At 34.3% G+C, this 21,156-nt stretch overlaps 1 protein-coding gene across 5 annotated transcripts in view; it reads left to right on the top strand.

Moving 5' to 3' along the window:
* Positions 1–21,156, top strand: part of CSMD3 (CUB and Sushi multiple domains 3) — a 1,170,304-nt gene that overhangs the window by 773,828 nt on the left and 375,320 nt on the right. For all 5 annotated transcript variants that reach the window (XM_025871014.2, XM_073893120.1, XM_073893119.1 and 2 more), the window contains 4 exons: positions 3,541–3,729; positions 10,729–10,845; positions 17,515–17,730; positions 19,610–19,798. In XM_025871014.2, coding sequence (XP_025726799.1) covers positions 3,541–3,729; positions 10,729–10,845; positions 17,515–17,730; positions 19,610–19,798 — 711 coding nt within the window. The remainder of the gene's footprint in view (positions 1–3,540; positions 3,730–10,728; positions 10,846–17,514; positions 17,731–19,609; positions 19,799–21,156) is intronic.

Raw genomic sequence — 21,156 nt, 5'->3', positions numbered from 1 at the left:
TTCAGTAAACTGACCCAGTTTGCTGCTAGTTTTAGTTTTGGACTAAATGGGCTACAGGTGAGGTCTAGTCAAAAGGATTCAGAGGAGACTGACTAAAGTTTGTTCAAGGCAGAGCGTGTCTGTCACAGTCAGCTAGTATGTCACCCCTAGGCTCTTGGTAACATAATCGAAGTTACCATATTGGAAGCTAGTGACGAAAAAGTCTGAGTGGAGGAGACTGAGAGCTAGAGAGGCTGAGGTTGATCAAAGACACTCTGGATGTTGGTTTGGGTCAAATCTGGCCCAAAGGCAGTAACGTTCTATTTAAATTAGTTTGTAAGAGATCACTTCCTCTCATTTTTATTCTGTTTAGTGTTGTGGTTAATTACTACTGTGGAACAATCTCTAACATCACAAGCCCTTTCTTTTCAGAAACACAAACAAGCAAAGACCTGTTTTTCTGTTGTTGTTACTTAGTAAGATTCCCAGCTGGAGGTAACCAAACTATCTTTTTTTTAAATGAACCATTCACAAACCCCCAAATCAGTAGAATGAAATTTTAATTATTACACTAATTAAAAGTTTAAATAGGTATTTGGTATTTAGTGAATTTCTATTTTTTTAATTAAATCCATTAAAAAAGAAAACATGATTTTTCCAGGAGACCAAAATGTGATGGGAAGGATTATTTGCAGCGCTACCTCTGCTTGCACTCCAGATTTTCCTTGTATTCCTTTGCTGAGGCACTATTACCCAACTCTACTTTCTCTCAAAACAGGGAGATTGCAAAAACTGTACCAATGACATAAGATTCATAGTTTTCAAGACACATTAAAAAAATAATAACATGGACTGGAATTTAGGAACATAATCCATTTTTTTTTCTTTCAGTACAGTTAATTAATTTCCCCTCCCCCTCCCAAGAAAAAGTTCTGTTTATTGTATTTCTTTAAATACAAGTATAATTAAGTCTCCTTGGAAATGTAAATAATATATAAAACAATAAAATTATAAGTGGATATGGAACAAATTTATAGACAGAGATATCCATCTCCAAAGACATATTTTTTGTATGTAGGTATATATATATTTTTTCCAACTGTGGGAAATGGAAGACATCTAAGAGAATGTACTGTTTAAATAACAGTTCTTATATTTAAAGTCAATACATATGGGAGAGGTAGAGGAATCAAAATATTTCCATTGATTTGATTTATTTGCTTGTCAATCAATTATGGAATATCTCCTTTAACTTACTCTGTGACTGCTAGATGTACACAGTGCAGTAAGAGACATAAAAGAAACACGTTATCTTACTTTATCTGTCAACTGGAGAGACAAGAAGGACAAATGAAATGACTAACCTTGTACTAATATTCACTGATCTTTACTCTGAATAATCTGAAACCATTAAAATCACTTTTGGAGAATTACAGTTGCTCGATTTTGCTTTTACCATGATTTACATTTTATGTGACTTCTTCAAGCCCACATGACCCTGATTTCTTAAAATTTCACTACAAAATAGGAGTTTTGGATAAAGGAAAGTTATTTATGGGCCGGAGCATTAGAAGATCATGACTTGAAGGAGAGGGCATCTGAGCTTGTCTGGGAAAAATTGAGAAGATTTTGTACGTTAAGGGGATGATTGAGAGAATTCATGGCAGTAAGATAAAATATAAAACCAGTGAGGAAACTTACCTGACAGGTAGGAAAGATGACTACTGAGAAACAGTGGAAATTACAAATGGTAGAGCTCAATTCGGAAGTCTTGAATTTCAAGGTGATGACGTGGAACTTGATGCCCTGAAAAGTAGGGTGCGAAAGCAATGAAATAACATATTTTAGGAATATATGTGTCCAAAATTATATCCAGGATAGATTGGAGATGAAGGTTACTGAAAGAGAGGGCAGGCATCATTGTTTGTCTTATAGAATTGAAGTGATGAAGGCCTGGGGGAGGGTAAGAGAAGTAGTAAATGACATGATGCTTTTCAGTGAGGATAGATTTCAGACATATTTTGTGGAGGAAAAACACAGTGTGAGAGGGATTCAAAGATGAAGGAGGATCTCAAAGCCTTGGATGCTGGAAGACAAATGGTCACATGGAGAAGAGGAATACAGCAGGTTAAAATAATTGTGTTGAAGATAAGATTTTTTATTTTTTGGTTTCTCATTAAAAACAACAACATTTAAGTGAAATGGATATGTTTGATAAATATATTTAAAATGTGTAATTTGTCTCTTTAAAAATTGAACTACTATGTTTTTGGTATTTTGTTTAGCTTCATTTTAAAATTGGATAGTAAATACAAATAAATAGTTTCTCTGGTGGATGTGATTTAATCAGATATCATTTGAAAATGCTAATTATTATATTTTTGGAATACAAAAACAACAGTAATTCATTGTTTAAACCTTTCATTTAGGAAGAAGAAGGTAATTATTTATTTTACTTTATGCCTCAGTTCTTAACTCGGGGCATTTTTTTGCATCCCAGGGAACATTTGGCAATATCTGGAAATGGTTTTGTTTGTCGTGACTGGAGAAGTTAGAGATCAGGAATGCTGCTAAACATACTGCAAAGCACAGGACAGCCCCAGGACAAAGAATCATAAAACCCAAAAACTCCACAGGGCCAATGATGGGAAACCATGTCTTATTAAGGGAAAGGCATTGTCATGGTGTGGTTTCAGCTAGACATTATAAGTCACAAGGAAGCTTATCAGCAGGAGACACCAGATACACTGAAGGCTATTGAAAACCCTGACAAGGGGCACCTGGGTGGCTCAGTCGTTAAGCATCTGCCTTGGGCTCAGGTCCTGATCCCAGGGTCCTGGGATCGAGCCCCGCATGGGGCTCCCTGCTCAGCAGGAAGCCTGCTTCTCCCTCTTCCACTGCCCCTGCTTGTGTTCCCTCTCTCGCTGTGTCTCTCTCTGTCAAATAAATAAATAAAATCCTTAAAAAAAAAAAAAAAAAGAAAGAAAACCCTGACAAGTAGCCAAAAGAGCAGTTGTACTCTTTTATTTAGAAAGGTACTGGCATTCATCCTTTCATATTTCCCTATATATTTATATCTATATAATTTTTTAAAGATTGATCCATTTATTTGAGAGAGAGAAAGAGAACAAGGGGACGGGCAGAGGGAAAGAGAGAGAGAGAATCCCAAGCAGACTCCCTATTGAGCATGGAGCCTGACATGGGGCTCGATCCCTGGACACTGATATCATGACCTGAGCCAAAGTCAAGAGTTGGCCACTTAACCAACTCAGCCACCCAGGTGCCCCTATATTTATATAATTTATAACAATATAAAGTTTGATAGATAATTATACATTTTCATCAGATTCTTATATAACTAAGTGATCTGAATGTGGACTTCGTGGGTAGAAAATGTCAAAACAAATTTGTTAGACAATTGCTGGTTGTTTAAATAAAGTTATGGGCACATTAATTTATTTGTGAAAATCATAACTCACAATTGTTTGAAGAAATAGGAATCAATTTTGGCAAATCTGAATCCATCAAACTTACTCTTTGTCATATTCCCTTGTTTCCTAGGTGTTACAGTGAACACTTATTCTTGCTTGGACCCTGGCATTCCTGTACATGGCCGTCGCTATGGTCATGATTTCTCCATAGGTTCTACTGTTTCATTTAGTTGTGATCCAGGATACAGGCTGAGCCATGAAGAGCCTCTTCTGTGTGAAAAAAACCACTGGTGGAGTCATCCACTCCCAACCTGTGATGGTAAGAATTAATTCAACATGCAAAAAAGCTGATTTATAAACCACAAAAAAGTCAATATAATATTTATAAAATGTGAGGCTTAATACCACTATAAATATTTTATATTTTAAAAGATTATCTTGAATTTTGGTAATTTTCTTATCAGACCATTAATAAAATAAAAAATGCATTATATGTCACCAAGACTTCAAAAAGAAAAAAAAATAAATATTGATAACCAGCCAAACTTACCCTATTCCTTACCCTATGCCTAAAGATGGTATATATATTTTCAAAATATGCACTTAACCAGTTTAAGTTTATATTGTGTGTTTGGACCTTTGACAAAGTAGCATTGAAAATGTCAAATTGCTATCAATGAATGCACAGAAGGAACAGAATATTACCTCCCAAGTTGGAAGGCAAAATGTATCAGTCCAAATTCTACCTAAGTATGCAACACTATGACAACGTACTCAGGCTGTCCTGTGGTGGCAAATTCTTGGTTATGATGAATATTCTACCAGTGTCCTTACCTCTTCTTTATTTCAATGGAGAATAAGTCAGAAATGCTTCATTTTTCAGAAAACACATGTGAAAATACAGTGGAAGAAACTGCTTCGCTAAGTTCAAGAAGTGTTTTCATACTTGCTTTATCAAAAAGCATACACAATGTAAATCTATGCGTTATTTGATCCTGGGCTTTATTTTTTATTTATAACACTACTTCCAAGTTCTGTACTTACTCTTGTTCAAAGTGGAAGATCACATTCATCATTTTATGATTAAAGTTTCAAATACTGTCACTTCCGTCATTTTTTAGAAAGAGTTTTAGGCCAATTTGTTTTTATAAAAAGGTTTAAAGGAATCATCAGCACATATTCCTTGTATTTGGTATAATACTATTTATAATGTCAGCATTCTTGCGATTTTAAGTAGCAGAATCCCAACTCTAACTGGTTTTAAAAAATAAAAGCAGAATTTGTTGTTTATTCAAATCTTCCAAAAGGCAAGGGTGGTGTACTTCTCATGGCTAATTATAAAAATGAATTCAAACCTTTTCAAGGCTCTTTCCATTTTCTACCTAGGCTTTTCTCTGTGTCTTGACATAATTCTCTTTAATTGCAGCCAGGCTTTTTCTACATGGGTGTGTTTAGCAGTACAGAATACACTCGTAGGAACATGTAGACTTATAGTCTCATATTTCCAGGATCAGACAAGATTGAGAGTTCTTCCATGTTCCAATTAGAAAAATTACAGGAAAGGTCTCTGAGTATCCCATACCTGAACCAGTAACTGTCATAAAGGAGAAGGGCCCATTACTATTAGCATTGTCCAGGTCATATGTTCATCCATTTCTATGGTTGAGACAAAATACAGTACTGGTGTATAGCTGTTTAGTTTATGGATATTCTGCACTACTTGGAATATGTGGCTGAAAGACGATACATTATCCTTTTTGGTATCAAGTCTGTCAGATGGAAAGAGTACTTTGAATTCAGTTCTCTTTTCTGTATACTTAGGCTTCTGAGTTTTTACTGATCTTTTTAAATTCATCTTGTTTCACTATTGACCAAGGAACCTTGAATCTCAAGTCAGAAATGGTTCAGTTAGATTCTGTGCTATTTAGTAAATTTGATACCTTATCTTTTTTTAATGCTTTAAAAGAATATTTATTTATTTTGAGAGAGAGAGAAAGGGAGAGAGAGGGTGTGTATGCGTGTGTGCATGCAAGCAGCAGGAGGGGCAAAGGGAGAGGGAGAGAAAATTAAGCAGACTCCACGCTGAGCGTGGAGCTCAAGGCGGGGCTCAGTCTCATGATCCGTGAGATCATAACCTAAGCCGAAACCAAGAGTCCCATGCTTAACCTCCTGAGCCACCCAGGCACCCTTTTTGCTACAGAGTAACACCTGTCATGTCACTTACACTTTTCTTTATAGTATTTTCCACTCCCTAATACCTTTATGTATTTACTGCTCACTTTTCTACTAGGATGTCAGTTCTATATGGCAGGAACTTTGTTAAGTTTACTGTTATGTCCTCAGTGCCAAGAGCAGTTCCTGTCACACAGTTTGTACTCAATAAATTTGTTTTGAATGAAAAGAATGAATGAAATATACTCCCTAGTCTTTTGGAAATACTATATTTTCATCCTGCATATATATTTTCTTGTCCTTTACCTTCATTCATCTTTGTATTCCCCTTACACTAGGAAGTCCTAGACCTCCCCTCACCTATATCAAAATCTTAGTCAATTTTTAAAAGTTGTTGACTCATTATGCTTTCCCTGGATAAAGCATCGGGGCAAAATCTCAACTTTTCTTAGGCCCTGTAGTATAGTTTCTCATATGGGTTTACAGTTCAAACTGGGGAGACGTGGAAATAGAAAAAAATATTTGAATTTAAAAACAAACAAAAACTCAATGCGATTTATAATAGATGCCTATTCCTGTGCTCCATTGCAATACTCAAAATGTTTTGATGGATACTGGTCTAGAAATTGTCTGTTGTTGTTCTAGACAGTTGAGCTCTTGTCAGGTGTGTATCACTACAAAGAGCAAAGTATAATTTTATATATAGGTCTGGACCATAACACTCAAGGGCTTGGCTTTTGAGAAGACTTCACTATTTTAAAACTCTAATTGATACCCATCATGTGACAAAGTAGTGATATATGTGGCAAAAATCTGAGAGAAAAAAGAAAACTGCTAGTCGAGATCACTGTATATCTGGCTAATTGCCCTCAGCTCATATTTTGGGCTATCATTGTAACTTTGCTGCAATGCTGGTCTCTGTCCTTTTATATGCTTTCCTCTGCCGGCTTTGCTGTAACATAAAGTAACTGGGTATTTCATGTACATTTCATCACTCTCTAATTTCTCTGCAGTGCTTTGCTTGATACAGAATTCGTCTATCTCCCATTCACAAGAACATATAAGCCTATTATATGTGTTAAAAAATGTTTGTGTCCCTAAAGACATATGGCATCCATTAGCAAGGTGGTTGGGATAAACTGAAATTTCTTCAGACGAGGTGATATACAAAGAACAAGAGATCCATGGCATCCGTTTTAGGCACTCTCAATCTAATGAAGTTTACTGTACAAATAACCATATATTCTGTTGAAGTGAATTTAAAAACTCTTAAAAAATTTTAAAAATTAAAAAATTAAATTAAAATTTTAAATTAATTAAAAAATTTAAAAAAATTAAAAAACTATTCTTGGAGAAATTTTCTCTATAGACTGTATACCACTGTATCTTTTTCAATATATTTAATTCCATTTTCTATTTTACAGTAAAAAAAAATTCACCTTTTTTATTCATCTTAATATTTTAGTCTTCTCATAACTGATTCTAATAGACTGATTTCCCCTTATACTTTCTTAGCATTCTAATAGGAAGGGAACTTTTTAGAGAAGCAAACATCATCAGATTGGTAGAATATTCAGTAATAAATTAACCACTTATAAAATTAATCCAACTCAAACCTGCATTAGCATTTATCATTATGCATTGTATCAATGCACGTGTAGGTAATTTCTTGTGATTGTTCAAAAAAGCCAATAATATAAAGCAAATATGATTCCAAATATTTGCAATGTAAAATAATCTCATTTAGAAAGATGAAGGATTTCATCAAATGATGCTGTGGCTGCTGATGATGGAAGACTGTTTCAATTACAGACAAAGCCATTGACAAATGAGAATTCGTAAGATATAAATCAATTAAAGACAGGAATACTGACACATTTAGGTATTCGGTGCTTAAAAAGAGATTGATTTGAATATGAAAGGATTAAATTAATCTCTGAGAAAATGAATGATATCCTTGAATAATTTTTTTAAAGTTTTTTTTTATTTTGAGAGAGAGATAGTGAACGAGCATGTTCGTGTAAGCGGGGGTCAGGGGGTGTGGAAGGGTGCAGAGGCAGAAGGGGAGAGAGAATCTCAAGCAGATTCCGTGTCCAGTTCAGAATCTGACGCAGGGGTAGGGGCTGGATCGCACGACCCTTAGATCGTGACCTGAGCCGAAATCAAGAGTTGGATGCCTAACTTACTGAGTCACCCAGGCGCCCCATATCCTTGAATAATTTTTATATAGATTGATCATTTGAGGGAGAATGCTACAAAAATAAACATAAGTGAAGGACATCATAGTATAGCATGCTCTAATTTTTTGGTAGAAATTGTGGAAAAAAAATCAAAACTTGATTCAAGAGTCAGCTTAATATCAGAGACTCTAGAACTAGACTGCTAGAGTTCCCTCTGTACTTGCCTTCTCATCTGTAAACTGTGAATAATTACAGTACTTTTCTCATTGGATTGTTATGAGGGTTAATTGAGTTAATAAAAATAAAAGTATTCAGAATAGTGCCTGTCATGTTGTAATTTCAATATGAGTCATTGTTATGCTTTTGCTAAGAACTGGTGAGTAGTTGCAATTTTATCCTGTTTTATTAGGGTATAAAATACACATATTTTCCTATTTTTAGTTTCATTTTTTTCAAAAAAAAGACCTAAATCACAGTCTTTCCCCATAATTTACTATGAAATTCTATCTTTAAGTCAATTCCTTTCAGGGGCCTTTATCTACTACTAATATTCTCAACTAACAAAAACCTCCACTGTCATAAAAATGCACTCTATATTTATCATCTGCTTATAATCAAAGTAATAATATAAATGTTCATTAATAGTATATTAGTTATTGACTATTCTTCCTAAATATTTTAATATGTTCATGGTTACTTAACTTTATTCATGTTTCTGCGGAATGTCCCTTTAACGTCCCACCTTCAACACAGATGTGGTAGGTATAGTTGGCAGACAGAAAATTCTCAAGAAATTTTCCAAGTACAGAAGGAGATTTGACAGAGTAGCATTATTCAAAAGAATGCTGATATGTAGGGGCGCCTGGGTGGCTCAATTGGTTAAGCATCTGCCTTTGGCTCAAGTCATAATCCCAGGGTCCTGGGATTGAGTCCCATATCGGGCTCCCTGCTCAGCGGGGAGCCTGCTTCTCTCTCTGCCTGCTGCCCCCCCCCCCCGCTCTCTCTCTCTCTGTCAAATAAATAAATAAAATCTTAAAAAGAAAAGAATGCTGATGTGTAGAAGAGTTTTCCCTCTACAACCTGTAAACACACTAGTTACACATGCATGCATAGGCGCACATGTCTGACATACTGAATAAAAATTTCATATCTCTCTTCTGTGTTTAACTAACTCTCTTAATTTTGATCCTTCTCTTCACTAAGTTTTACTCTATCTGTATGCAGTATAGTCCTTTCAAATGATAAAGCATCTTCACTCATCACATTTCACTCAACAAATTCATACCATGTTGTATTTTTTTGTCTCTGACTCTCACAATGGAGAATAAAATGAAATATAGTGTATTAGGAATAAATTGACATATGTAAAAATAATCTAATAAAAAAATACAATCCTCTGTCAAAATGTAGAATGCATTACAAGGGGGCTAAAAACAGATCAACTTAGCACCACCATTACCAGCAAGATACAGTAGAAATGGTATACCTAGCTCTTAAATTGATCACAAAAACACAGTGAGAATTTTTTTAAAAATTGAAAGGAAATTTGAGAGTTTCAGTAATAATAGTTGCCAATCAAGGCCTGTGCAGGCTCTAAATAGGAGCCTAAGGTAGCAAACCATGCATATTATTTGCAATGTATTGATATTATTAATATTATTGCAATAGAAGCATGGTTTTATTTTAGTCTTATATTTGGTCTTAGGGAGATGATCTATAAGAGAAATCCCAGAGAGGCATTTGTAAAAGACCTTCTTTTATTACTGCGTGGAGTAAAAGAGACAAAAAAAGGAGAAGTGGATTTTAATTTTGTATATAAATATAAATATATGTGTGTGTGTGTGTGCGTGTGTATATCTGTGTGTGTATGTATATGTGTAATATATATATATTTTCAAGCCTGCATGTTTGAATACATAGAGGAATTGCAAACAACTTATTTCTAGCCAGATCAGTGTAGAATTGTAGCCAGATTGCCTTGACTCTTCTCAGCATTATTACTTGGAAGAAATCATGGTAAAGCCTAAGGCCAAACTCACCTTTCTGTGTACCAGAGAAGTGAAGCAAGGATCTGAGCAGACAAGACAACACACAGTTCTTATTGTCTTTGCCATGTCCAAGAGAGCTGACATCTCTATGGGGAAGAGAATAAGGCATCAATACCTTTCTGTTTGTTTTAGAATATGCATTTTACCTGGCTATATCTTTGTCTCCTTTAATTTTTAATACTGATGAAATTATCTGGTATAGCATAACCACTGATGTTCGCTGAGTGTAGTAGAAGACAGTGTAAACTATGATTTGTTCTCAAAAAAAAAAATGAACATTGAATCAAATTTGAATTTATTTGACCTTAGTTCATAAACATATATTTATTTTTACTATCTCAGAGTATTTGCTTAAAAGTTATAGCTTCTCAAACATTGCCATTTGTTCCTGATATTTCCCAAAGAAAAGGAGAAGTACAGAAGCAGCCTTCAAATTTTTTGCCGCTTAACTCACTCTTTTAAAAAGAATTATATGAAGAATGACACATTCCCCTTTAGGAATCTAAAAGAACTGATTTTACATAATTAGCCATTCATTTTCTTAAAGCTTAATAAAAGAGGGCTGCTAAACAATTAATTACTCATGTTTAATTTATGACCAATTTATGCAAATGTTACTTATAATTAGAAATGTATAAGATAAGTATGTACTTCAGCTTCAAATGTGAGAAAATGAGCTACGTTATTGTGTAGCTAATTCTCAGAGGCTATTACATACCTTTTTCTTCTCTAGGTCTGCAGTGGGTGAAACTATTTCCTAGTATTGGAAGAGGTCTCTTACACACTCCTGTTATTACCGAGAAGTAGCTTAAGCAAAGAAAATCAGATTGATTCTATTTCAAGAGAGCAGAGATTTCTTCAGCCGCTGCTTCTCTAACTATGACTGATCATATGACTGTATTTTTTTGTATTTTTCAGCTTTATGTGGAGGAGATGTTCGAGGGCCTAGTGGAACAATCTTATCACCTGGTTACCCGGAATTTTATCCAAATTCTCTGAATTGTACATGGACTGTTGATGTAACTCATGGAAAAGGTAATTTGCCTCATGCAATGATAATTGGACTATCTTCTGAATTTTCATTGCATCTATTTTTATTTCATTGTCCTTTACAATGTCATTTTGCATGAGCAAAAACAGATCAGTACTAAAATATGCTAACACAAAATCCAGTTTGAGTAACTGCAGCAGAGGATTATATTTACTTTTCCATAGTTTTATAATATGCTTATGTTTTTACCAGAATGGTAATATAAGATATATTTATTTTCTTTTGATGTATTAAACTCATGTTGTTTGGAATTTTCATATCAACAAAATCTCAAACAGGATGGCTTTTGTCTCCGGTATAGTGTTAAGAGTTTGATTTCAAAAGTTCAAAAGGGAATAGGAAGATGATCTGAAGTTCTGAGCCAATGGTAAAGCAAACATAACATATTTATATATATTGCTTTTAACATGTTTATGATTATTTATTATAATTATATCCTTCATATGAATTTATAACCATTCAAAAATACTTGTGTCTCAGTTTTCTATTAGAACTGCAAATATATCTCACATAACTGATTGAGAGTATAAAATTGCACTGGGCATGGGGTAGATTTAATAAATGTCTTTTGAACAAATAAATGAAAGGCCCTGTAGAACTAAGTATGGTCTACTCATGCAATACAACTAAACAAATAAACTAGCAATAGAAGTGGTTAAGGCAACACCTTAGTAGGAAAATGGTCATCCTAACATATCAAAACAAAAATGGATTAAAATTACTTACCTAAAAATCTCTATGTGTTAATCTTTTAAAAAGACTGAAATTATTCATTTTAAAAACTGCTTTGGAGAAGTAGTTTTCTTTTAGCTCTCTTGTTAAATCATTCTTGTCAGTTTTTACTATTATATCGTACTTATTGATTTTACTATAGAAAATCTTTAAAAAGATCCTAGTAAGGAAAAGATGCTATTACAATTTTTAAAAGTAAAACTTATGTTTAATGCATTTGAAGTCACTGCATTCTCGCAAAACAAGTTTGCCTTTATTAAAATTATACATCATTTTATTGAGGGTGAGGATCATATTGGAGTTATGATTATAATGAAATTAAATGTTATCGACAAAAAAGCTAAAATCAGTATTCTGATATTGAACAGAAGGAACGAAGTAGAAGACTTTGTAAACTGTGGTTTTTGTTCTTCTCCATAATACAAGACCTCTTTGTTGGAAGTTAACCAGAGCATCCTATTATTCCAGCATGCAGTGGATTAATGGAATTTAAAATAAGCTTTCTTGTATTATACAAGAAAATGGAGGGCTACATACTGCCTGCTATGTAAATAGAGGTTTAATTAACACTTAAGGTTTTGCGTCTTCACAGGTTGTAAGTGTTAATTAAATCTGTATTTACATGGCAAGAAATGCAGATTTAGATGCTTTTCTTTAAGAGCCAAGAAAATTTGTTGAAAGTACGACTATTCCAAAGCGTAACCAAAGTTATGTGAAGGATAATCTCTTAAAGTTGGGAGAAATTGTCAAGGTAATATATAGTCCAACCCCTCGCCCAGTACACCAGTTTCTTTCTATAGTGTTCCAGAAATATGATAAACTTGCCTGATATTGATACTTATGTTGATAGCAAACTTATTCCTTGGGAAAACTTGCTCAATTTTTGTATGGTTGTAATTGTTTGAAAATTATTCTGCAACTATTATCCCTGTTCTGCCCTCTGGAGTTAGACAAAACAAACACACAAAAACAACCTAATCCTTTCTCCACCCTAACTCTGCAATATACCAAGTCACTATTCTGTGCCCATAATGGCTTTCATGTCTGCTACCCCCAGTCCCTTATCTCAGCTTTTTCGTCCCAGACTAATCACCTCAGTTCCATCAATTCTTTATTGTAAGATAATTTTTATCGTCATCACCATTCTAACCACCTTTCTCTGGACATGTTCCAGTGGATTGATATCTAGGAATATCAGTATCCTTCTATAGTGTATTTTCCCAGCACAAAACACGGTATGGCATTATTTAACTCCACAAAGTATTTCCATTAGTGAAGCCTGTACATATTTGTTTTTATTAGCTTTTTTGCCATGTCATAGCACTAATTTAAAGTACAGTAAGCCCAAATCCTAAAATTATTTGTGCAGTTGATTTTTTTCTATCATCAGTTCAAGACTTTTTTTTTCTTTAAGAGTTGTTGTTATCAAGAATCAGTGGGCCTTTCAAATGCCTTGTGAAGTAGTATAGGTGTTACTTGCATTTTATAGACAAGAATCTGAAGTCACTAGAGGTTATTTATTTACACTCAAAGCCACAGTGTCTGTGAAGATTGGACAAAGAATTGAATTCACATCCTATGACTACACATCAAGTGCTCTTTTTCTGAAACCACATTTCCTCCCCTACCTATATCTATATATTTCATTGTCAGGTATGTGTCTTCATCGTGACTCTCCATAATCCTACTTTTTATTTGTTTGTTTTGCTTACATCTTGTCTACTTACTTAACCTTTATCCTGACTCAATAGCCATAGTGGAGGGCAGTTCAGGTTTTTATATTTACCCCTCTTATATTTTCTCATATTAATTTTCATCTGGAGTTTTTGTGACCTTATTTTGAAACAATTTATATTTCATATATATTTACATATACAGTCAGAATTTTCTTAAATAAGCGTGATTGTCAAGACTTTAGGGGTTTATAAAAATCTGAATGGAACAGATCTAAGTGTCTAAATATTTAAGATCTAAGAAACTTCAAATATACCAACAGTAACCTCTTTACCACTTACCACTAAGTAAGGTCTTTGAATACATACAGTTGTTTCAAATTCAGTTAACTATAGTATCATTCAGCCTATATTGCTCCTTGTTTACAATGATACCAGAAGAGATTTTCCTTAAACGTATTGCAGAAGTCAAGATGCTAATTTTATATGTTCTAGTCTACTAGAGATCTGGGTGGAGGGGACTACATTAAAAACAAAACAAAAAACCTTAGGCTTTTAAAGGTGGAATTGTCCTTAGATAAAGCATAGTCTAGTCCAATCCTATAAATTTAAAAATCGGAAAAAGACATGAGTCTCAATGTCATAGTTGACTACAACTGAAACCTAAATATTCAGGATATTTTGACTTCAAGCCCACGTCTTTTCACATATACCTGGAACAGTAATTATCTTCATGGGGCTTCCTGAATAATCATTTATATAAGAAAGATACCATGATGTTGAAGCCACTGACTTTTTCTCACTATTCCTCAAATACCCACTGCCCTATTAAGATTGTGTGTCCTTACCTATCTGCCCCTTCTTCCTGAAATGTCTATTCTGGAGCTGCTCCTCCACAAAATTCTGCTCAGTTTTGAAGGTCATTGTCTTCAGAAGCTTCTGCTGACCCGTCTAACAAGTTGGTTACTTCTATTTCTATGCTCCTGTCCTGCCTTATCTGTACTTTGTTATACTGACTTAATCACTTTCAGAGCACTTAGCAGAATGTTTGAACTGTTGGTTTAGGAATGTTTTCCCTCAGATAGACCAGGGATTATTTACAGTCTTCTAAATCTTTACATTCCATAATGCCTAGAGTATAGTAGGTTCTTAGTATCATTTCCTTACTTAAATTCATTGACCCTTAGCAGAATTTTGGAGGTCTTACACTGTTGTGCAGTAGTGAAAACAGATTTTATTGTTTAAACCATAATCTGATAAACGGAAGTTTCCTTTTATAAAGTAGTTGGCTAGGACTGAGCAACATGAAAAAAAACATCAGCTTTCACGTGAGCAATAACAATAGCCAAGAGCTGCTGAGCACTTCTTGGGTGCAAAGTACCGGGCCACATCATTTCCATATATCATCTCATTTAAACTTAAAGTCACCCCGAGAACCTCATTTTACAAATGAAGAATGTAAGGCTTGGAAAGGCAATGTTATACTCAACAGTGGGCTTCTCAACACCATGATTTAACAGAATTTTTAATTTTCCCACATAGTAATTCAGTATATATCAGAATAAACACATTTTTAAAAAAACAAATAAATTATATGCAGAACAACATTTTTCTTGTCTTTTGCCCATCTATTATCCTCTACTTTTTGTTAGCTTTATTATATAACAAAAATCAAATTGACTTACCTGAATTTCCACTCTTACGTTATTTTATAAACCTAGATAGCAGTTAATCTAGATGACAACGCATCTTCTCCTTGCCATATCTACACCCCACTCTTTTTTGCATCTGGCTAGCGTCAATTACCACTTTTAAAATGAAGAACATTTGAAAGACTGACTCAATTTCTGGACTACTTCTAAAAGGGCTCTTGTATTCCTGCTCATTATGGAGAGGGGAAAAAAAAACTCACCTTTTTTTTTTTTTAAGATTTTATTTATTTATTTGACAGAGATAGCTAGAGAGGAAACACAGTGGGAGACGGAGAAGCAGGCTTCCCACAGAGCAGGGAGCCCGGTGCGGGGCTCAATCCCAGGACCCTGGGATCATGACCTGAGCTGAAGGCAGACGCTTAACGACTGAGCCACCCAGGTGCCCCGAAAAGCTCACATTTTGAAAAAGAGTTTGAAAAATAGTATTTTTGTACATTTCTAATCTTTTCCAAGCCCAAATCACTGGTCCATTATGCAGCAATAACCTTGTCTTATGATTGCTTATGTTTTCAGTGTATTTGTTTGGTTTCATTTTATATCTTTTGTTTGCTTCCTTTTAAAAAAACAGTGAAGATTTGAAGGATTTTGAACTAAAATGTCAATGAATAATATTAAAGTCTGTTACTTACCATACTCCGGGTTTTTTGATTTCTTAATATTTTAATGACCTTTTTTTTTTTTTGGTTAAGTTAAAAAAAAAAAAGCACTTCAAGGGAAAGATGAGTGTGGTAGTCTATTTATTTCATTTAATACCTTGCCCACCATATGAAGGGTATGTGTGCATGTGTGTGTGTAATTGTTAGTCTTTAACATCTGTTCTAGACAAAATCATTAAAAACTCATGTGAGATGGGGCACCTGGGTGGTTCAGTCAGTTAAGCGTCTGCCTTTGGCTCGGGTCATGAACCCAGAGTCCCAGTTTTGAGCCCCATGTCAGGCTCTCTGCTCAGGGGTTGTCTTTTTCTTCCTCTGACACCCCCCTTTTGCTCTCTCTCTCTCTCTCTCTCTCACCCTTTCTCTCTCAAATAAATAATTAAAATCTCTTAAAACAAAACCAAACAAAACACCTCATGGGAGACCACAATGAAATGCCACACCATACTCACCAGAATGGAACAAATGAAAAAAATTTTTAAAAATCAAGTCTTGACAAAGATATAAAGCAACCAGATTTGGCAATGGAAATGTAAATTGGCACAGCCACTTTGCAAAGCAGTATCTATTAAAGCTACTCTTAATGACCTGTAATGGGTCATGACCCAGTAATTCCACTCCTTAGATATTCCCTGACAGAAATATATATTCTTCAGAAGACATACTTGAGTACTGACGGCACCGTCTACATTCATGCTAAAACACAAAGCACCTAAGTGACCATTAAATGTTGAACAGATGCACGAATGTGGTGTATTCACAAAATGAAATGCTATACTATATATCACTGAAAAGAAAAAACAACCACACTCAAAAACAGAGATGGATCTCACATACGTAATGTTGAGTAAAACTCAGACCCAACAGAGTATATATTATACAGATCCATTGTATAAACTACAAAACATTTACATAAGGTAGCAAACTTAGCCTGTGCTACTGGAAGTTGAGCGAGTGGGAGTGGTTACTTTTGGGAAAGTAAAGTGATAGAAAAGTTTCACTAAAGAGGCTCTGCTCTCTGTAATGTTGTATCTATTGGTTCAGATTCTGTTTGCAAAGGTAAGTTTGCTTTGTGAAATTTCAGCAATCTGAGCAATGATATGTGCAATTTTCAGTCTATTATATACACAGGTTGAAGTGTGTGAAAAATAAATAAATAATCATTATATTTATTTAACAAACAGTTCTTCTCTATGCCTGCTTTATATTTCTCTTCTAGAGTTAAGCATTTTTGGAAGTTGGGTGTTATGTTACTAGGCAGCGTTTTTGCGTTTGAGGAGATTGCAGAAGGAATTGAAGGAGGCATGTCAAGTGTTTACCAGAAAGCTGCGTTATAAATAAAGCATATGACTTTTCCTTGAAATTTTCAGAAAACTCAGGTGATATCTTTTCAGGCACTGATTTCTAAATTTTATTTCCAAGCAATTTCCAAAATATGACTTGCTACGTGTCTTATAAAGAAGCTGGAGGGGGAAAAAAAAGAAAAGATTTTATTAGATGACTCATTTGGAATATTTTATAGAAGTGGGGGAAAATCGGAGGGGGAGACGAACCATGAGAGACTATGGACTCTGAGAAACAAACTGAGGGTTCTAGAGGGGAGGAGGGTGAGGAGATGGGTTAGCCTGGTGATGGGTATTAAAGAGGGCATGTTCTGCGTGGAGCACTGGGTGTTATACGCAAACAATGAATCATGGAACACCACATCAAAAACTAATGATGTAATGTATGGTGATTAACATAACATAGTAAAATAAAAAAAAAGTGCTTTTCATTTTCAGAGAATTTAATTATAAGGAAAGTCCTGGTTTTAGTTACTTTGGTAACTTTCTGTGGTTTACAGATATACTTTGTGAGTCTAATTTTCTTCTTTTTCTTCATAGGCGTGCAGTTCAACTTTCACACCTTCCATTTGGAAGACCATCACGACTATTTACTGATCACTGAGAATGGTAGTTTTACCCAACCACTGGCACGCCTTACTGGTTCAGAACTTCCTTCAACAATCAATGCTGGTCTCTATGGAAATTTCAGAGCTCAACTGCGCTTCATTTCCGATTTTTCAATATCATATGAAGGATTCAATATTACATTCTCTGGTAAGAAAATAAATTAAAAAAGCTTTAGTAAGAAAAAGTCAATTTTTATTTTTTTTAAAGATTTTATTAATTTATTTGTCAGAGAGAGAGAGAGAGAGCACATGTGCACAAGCAGGGGGAGGTGCAGAGGGAGAATCAGTTTCCCTGCTGAGCTCCCCAGTAGGGAGCCTATGCAGGGCTTGATCCCAGGACCATGGGATCGTGACCTGAGCCAAAGGCAGACGCTTAACCAACTAGCCACCCAGGCATCCCAAAAAAGTCAATTTTTAAAGTATGACAAAACAGAGAGGGAAAAATAACAGAAAAGATGAGGAATAAAAAGCAAATAAATACCTGTCAACCAATTTTAAGGAAAGTTTGAAATACCTTGAAGAGTATATATAATAGTACATTAAAGGGAAACTTTAAACAAAAGCAAAAAATAAACAAATTTGCTAAAAACCTACTCTAAGTAACAGGGCAAAACTAGCTAAAGTGCTTAGTGAACTTAAAATAGAAATTCAAAGATATATTTTAAAGTTTTAATTAAACTCAAATGAATGTGAGCCAGTGACAGTCTAGCTTTATGTGTCTTGGAAAATGCATAGTTTACAGGCCAAGATTAAGGTAAATTTAATTTAATAATTTGGAAATAGATGATCTAGAAAAAAATTAATGTGGTTATCCCTCTATTCTAGAATAACTTCATCTAGACACAAGAGTATAATTTGGATTCCAGGGGAAAAAAATCATTTATACAACCAAAGTGAATAAAAAGTTTTTGTATCAGTTAGAGTTCTGCTCTCTAGTTAAATGGAATAATGAGGCAAGTAGTTATTTCTTAATACAGAAACAAATTAATAAGTAAATCTTATGTCCACTTGCTAACATTAAAATTGTATATATTTATTTCTATATAATTTCTATATATTTTTTATATATCATTTATATATAAATAAATATATATATATAATCATACAAATGCTACCCTTGTTTTCAGTTCTTACTCTAGTATTTGCATGGAAATACTTGTCTTCTAAAATAATGAATAGCATGTGAGCATAATCAATTTTAGCCTAGAATGTTAAAAGTATGTCCTAATAAATTTTTTAAACAATAAAATAATAGCTCATCAACATGGAACGATCCCTTTTGTTCTCTGTTGGAATTACAAGGTAAGCGTATGCTCTGAGAATAGTTTTAGCTAAGCTACTTCTTCTTAGGATAGTATATAAATTATAATATTGTTGTTTAATCAACTGTACTCTCTTAAATCCTGAAGACTGTTTAGCTATTCATTTTCATGGTGTTCATTCATTGCTTGGGGAAATTTTCTTGTATAAATCCATAATGTAACAATTTTCAATGTGTGGGCCCTTCAGTCTTACATAAACCATTGCCTTTGAAGTCATGTGTTTTTCAGAATATAGATTAATTGAACTCCTTGTAGATGAGAGGCACAAGAGCCTTTGTCATTTAGATTAAAACCATTAAGTAAAATGCATTTCTAAAGTGCAAATGATTTCATCCAAATGTTATTTTGTGATTGAAAATATGCATCTATTATGCTATTATTATAAGTCAAAACTGGTGAAATGGAAATGTTTTCAATGCAGAAGAAAATATGAGATAAATAGCTACATTTTCAATTTATCACTCAGAAGGTGACATTTTCTCATCTATATTGAATTTCACACATAAAAGTACTCATTAAGTTATTTGATCTTTCACAAAAGAAGAAAAGTATGTGTGTCATTAGCATGTTCCTATAATTATGCATAGCCTCACTTTTTAAATGTCTAACTGTAGCCCAATAGCATCCAGTTTGCAGACAATAGCAAAATGCCCTTAAAAGTGAATACTATCATTTTCTTTGTCCTCCTCTCCATCTCATTTACAGAATATAACCTTGAACCTTGTGAAGATCCTGGAATTCCTCAGTATGGTAACAGAATTGGGTTCAACTTTGGGGTTGGCGACACTCTGACCTTCTCGTGCTCATCAGGTTACCGACTGGAAGGGACGTCAGAGATCATCTGTCTTGGTGGTGGCCGGCGAGTGTGGAGTGCACCTCTGCCAAGGTGTGTGGGTACGTGGTCAGCTGCTTTCATTTGCTTGTATGTGTAGTCACTGTCCATGGAGTTGCATGGTTATACACCCTTCGTTCTTTTATAATCTGTTGAATTTCATTTATTTCATATTAGTTATTTCAATTTTTTTTTCCACTTGGCAATCTGGTGTACCTCAATTAACTTCTCAACTGCTCCATTTAAGCAACCATGCTTCTAAATTTCTTTTCAGATGATGGGAATAAGGAATCAATAGATATATAAAAAGGTGATAGACGACAGATAGATAGATACATAGAGAGATAGCTAGATGATCATATTTTCAGAGCTTACAGAAAATTATATTCTTATATTCTGTTGATAGATGATTTCCCATGACTTAATGATTGAAGTTTTGGCAATATTTTATAATTTAGGATTCATATTCATTAAAGATAACTATGAAGGAAAATTTGTCAAATAAATAATGGATAATTTAAGGGCTATTGAGGCATGCATTGACTCAATATGTATAATCAATAAAAATGAATCTATTATGATAGATGAATTAAGACAGCAATCCATTTTATGTTGTGAAATAAAGAATAAGAATAATTAAAATATTGCAAGTTTAGAACCACCATCCCAACCTTTGGAAAGGAGTGTTTTAGCTGATAAAAAGAAAAAAAAATTCTGTAGGGAAAATGAAGAACTTTTGATTAAGACTTAAGCCATTTCCTATTTATTTTATTTTTTTTTAAGATTTTATTTATTTATTTGTCAGAGAGAGAGAGCACAAGCAGGAGGAGTGGCAGGCAGAGAAAGAAGCAGGCTCCCTGCTGAGTGTGGAGCTGGATGTGGGACTTGATCCCAGGACCCTGGGATCATGACCTGAGCTGAAGGCCGACACTTAACCGTTTGAGCCACCCAGGTGCCCCACGTCATTTACTATTTAAAGTAGGAAATGAGGAGGCAACAATTTCTTCAGGTCATTAGCCATTCAGTGGTTGTCAGTACTCGTTTTTATGACAGAACAAGATACAAATGGTCATTTTATAATTATTTTATAAAGCTGTTAAAACTCTCAGAAGCATTTAATTTGAATTTACTTTAATTGTAAATTTAATTGTAGGTCACAGATCTGTGTAAGCTTAATATGCTACAAAATCAGGCAAATTGTTAGAGATTTCATCTGTGGTTCAAGATCTTGTCTTTTCTATGGAGGCAAAATGCCCTGCAGATGAAAATGAGAATGAGCAGGATGCCCTCTGTGACTTACTCAGTATATTATTCGGTATATAAAATGTGGGTATTCCTGTGGATCCCAAATCAAGTAAAAAAATATGATCTTCCAGGTTAATGTGGGTCTGAAGGCTTTTATAGTGATGAGATTGTTTTC

Source organism: Callorhinus ursinus, unplaced genomic scaffold, assembly GCF_003265705.2.
Source record: "Callorhinus ursinus isolate GAN/ISIS: 27379988/994484 unplaced genomic scaffold, GSC_fseal_2.0 scaffold5, whole genome shotgun sequence".
In the NCBI taxonomy this organism is placed as follows: Eukaryota; Metazoa; Chordata; class Mammalia; order Carnivora; family Otariidae; genus Callorhinus; species Callorhinus ursinus.
The sequence above is the reverse complement of the archived record's forward strand: the minus strand, read 5'-3'. Positions and strand labels throughout refer to the sequence as shown.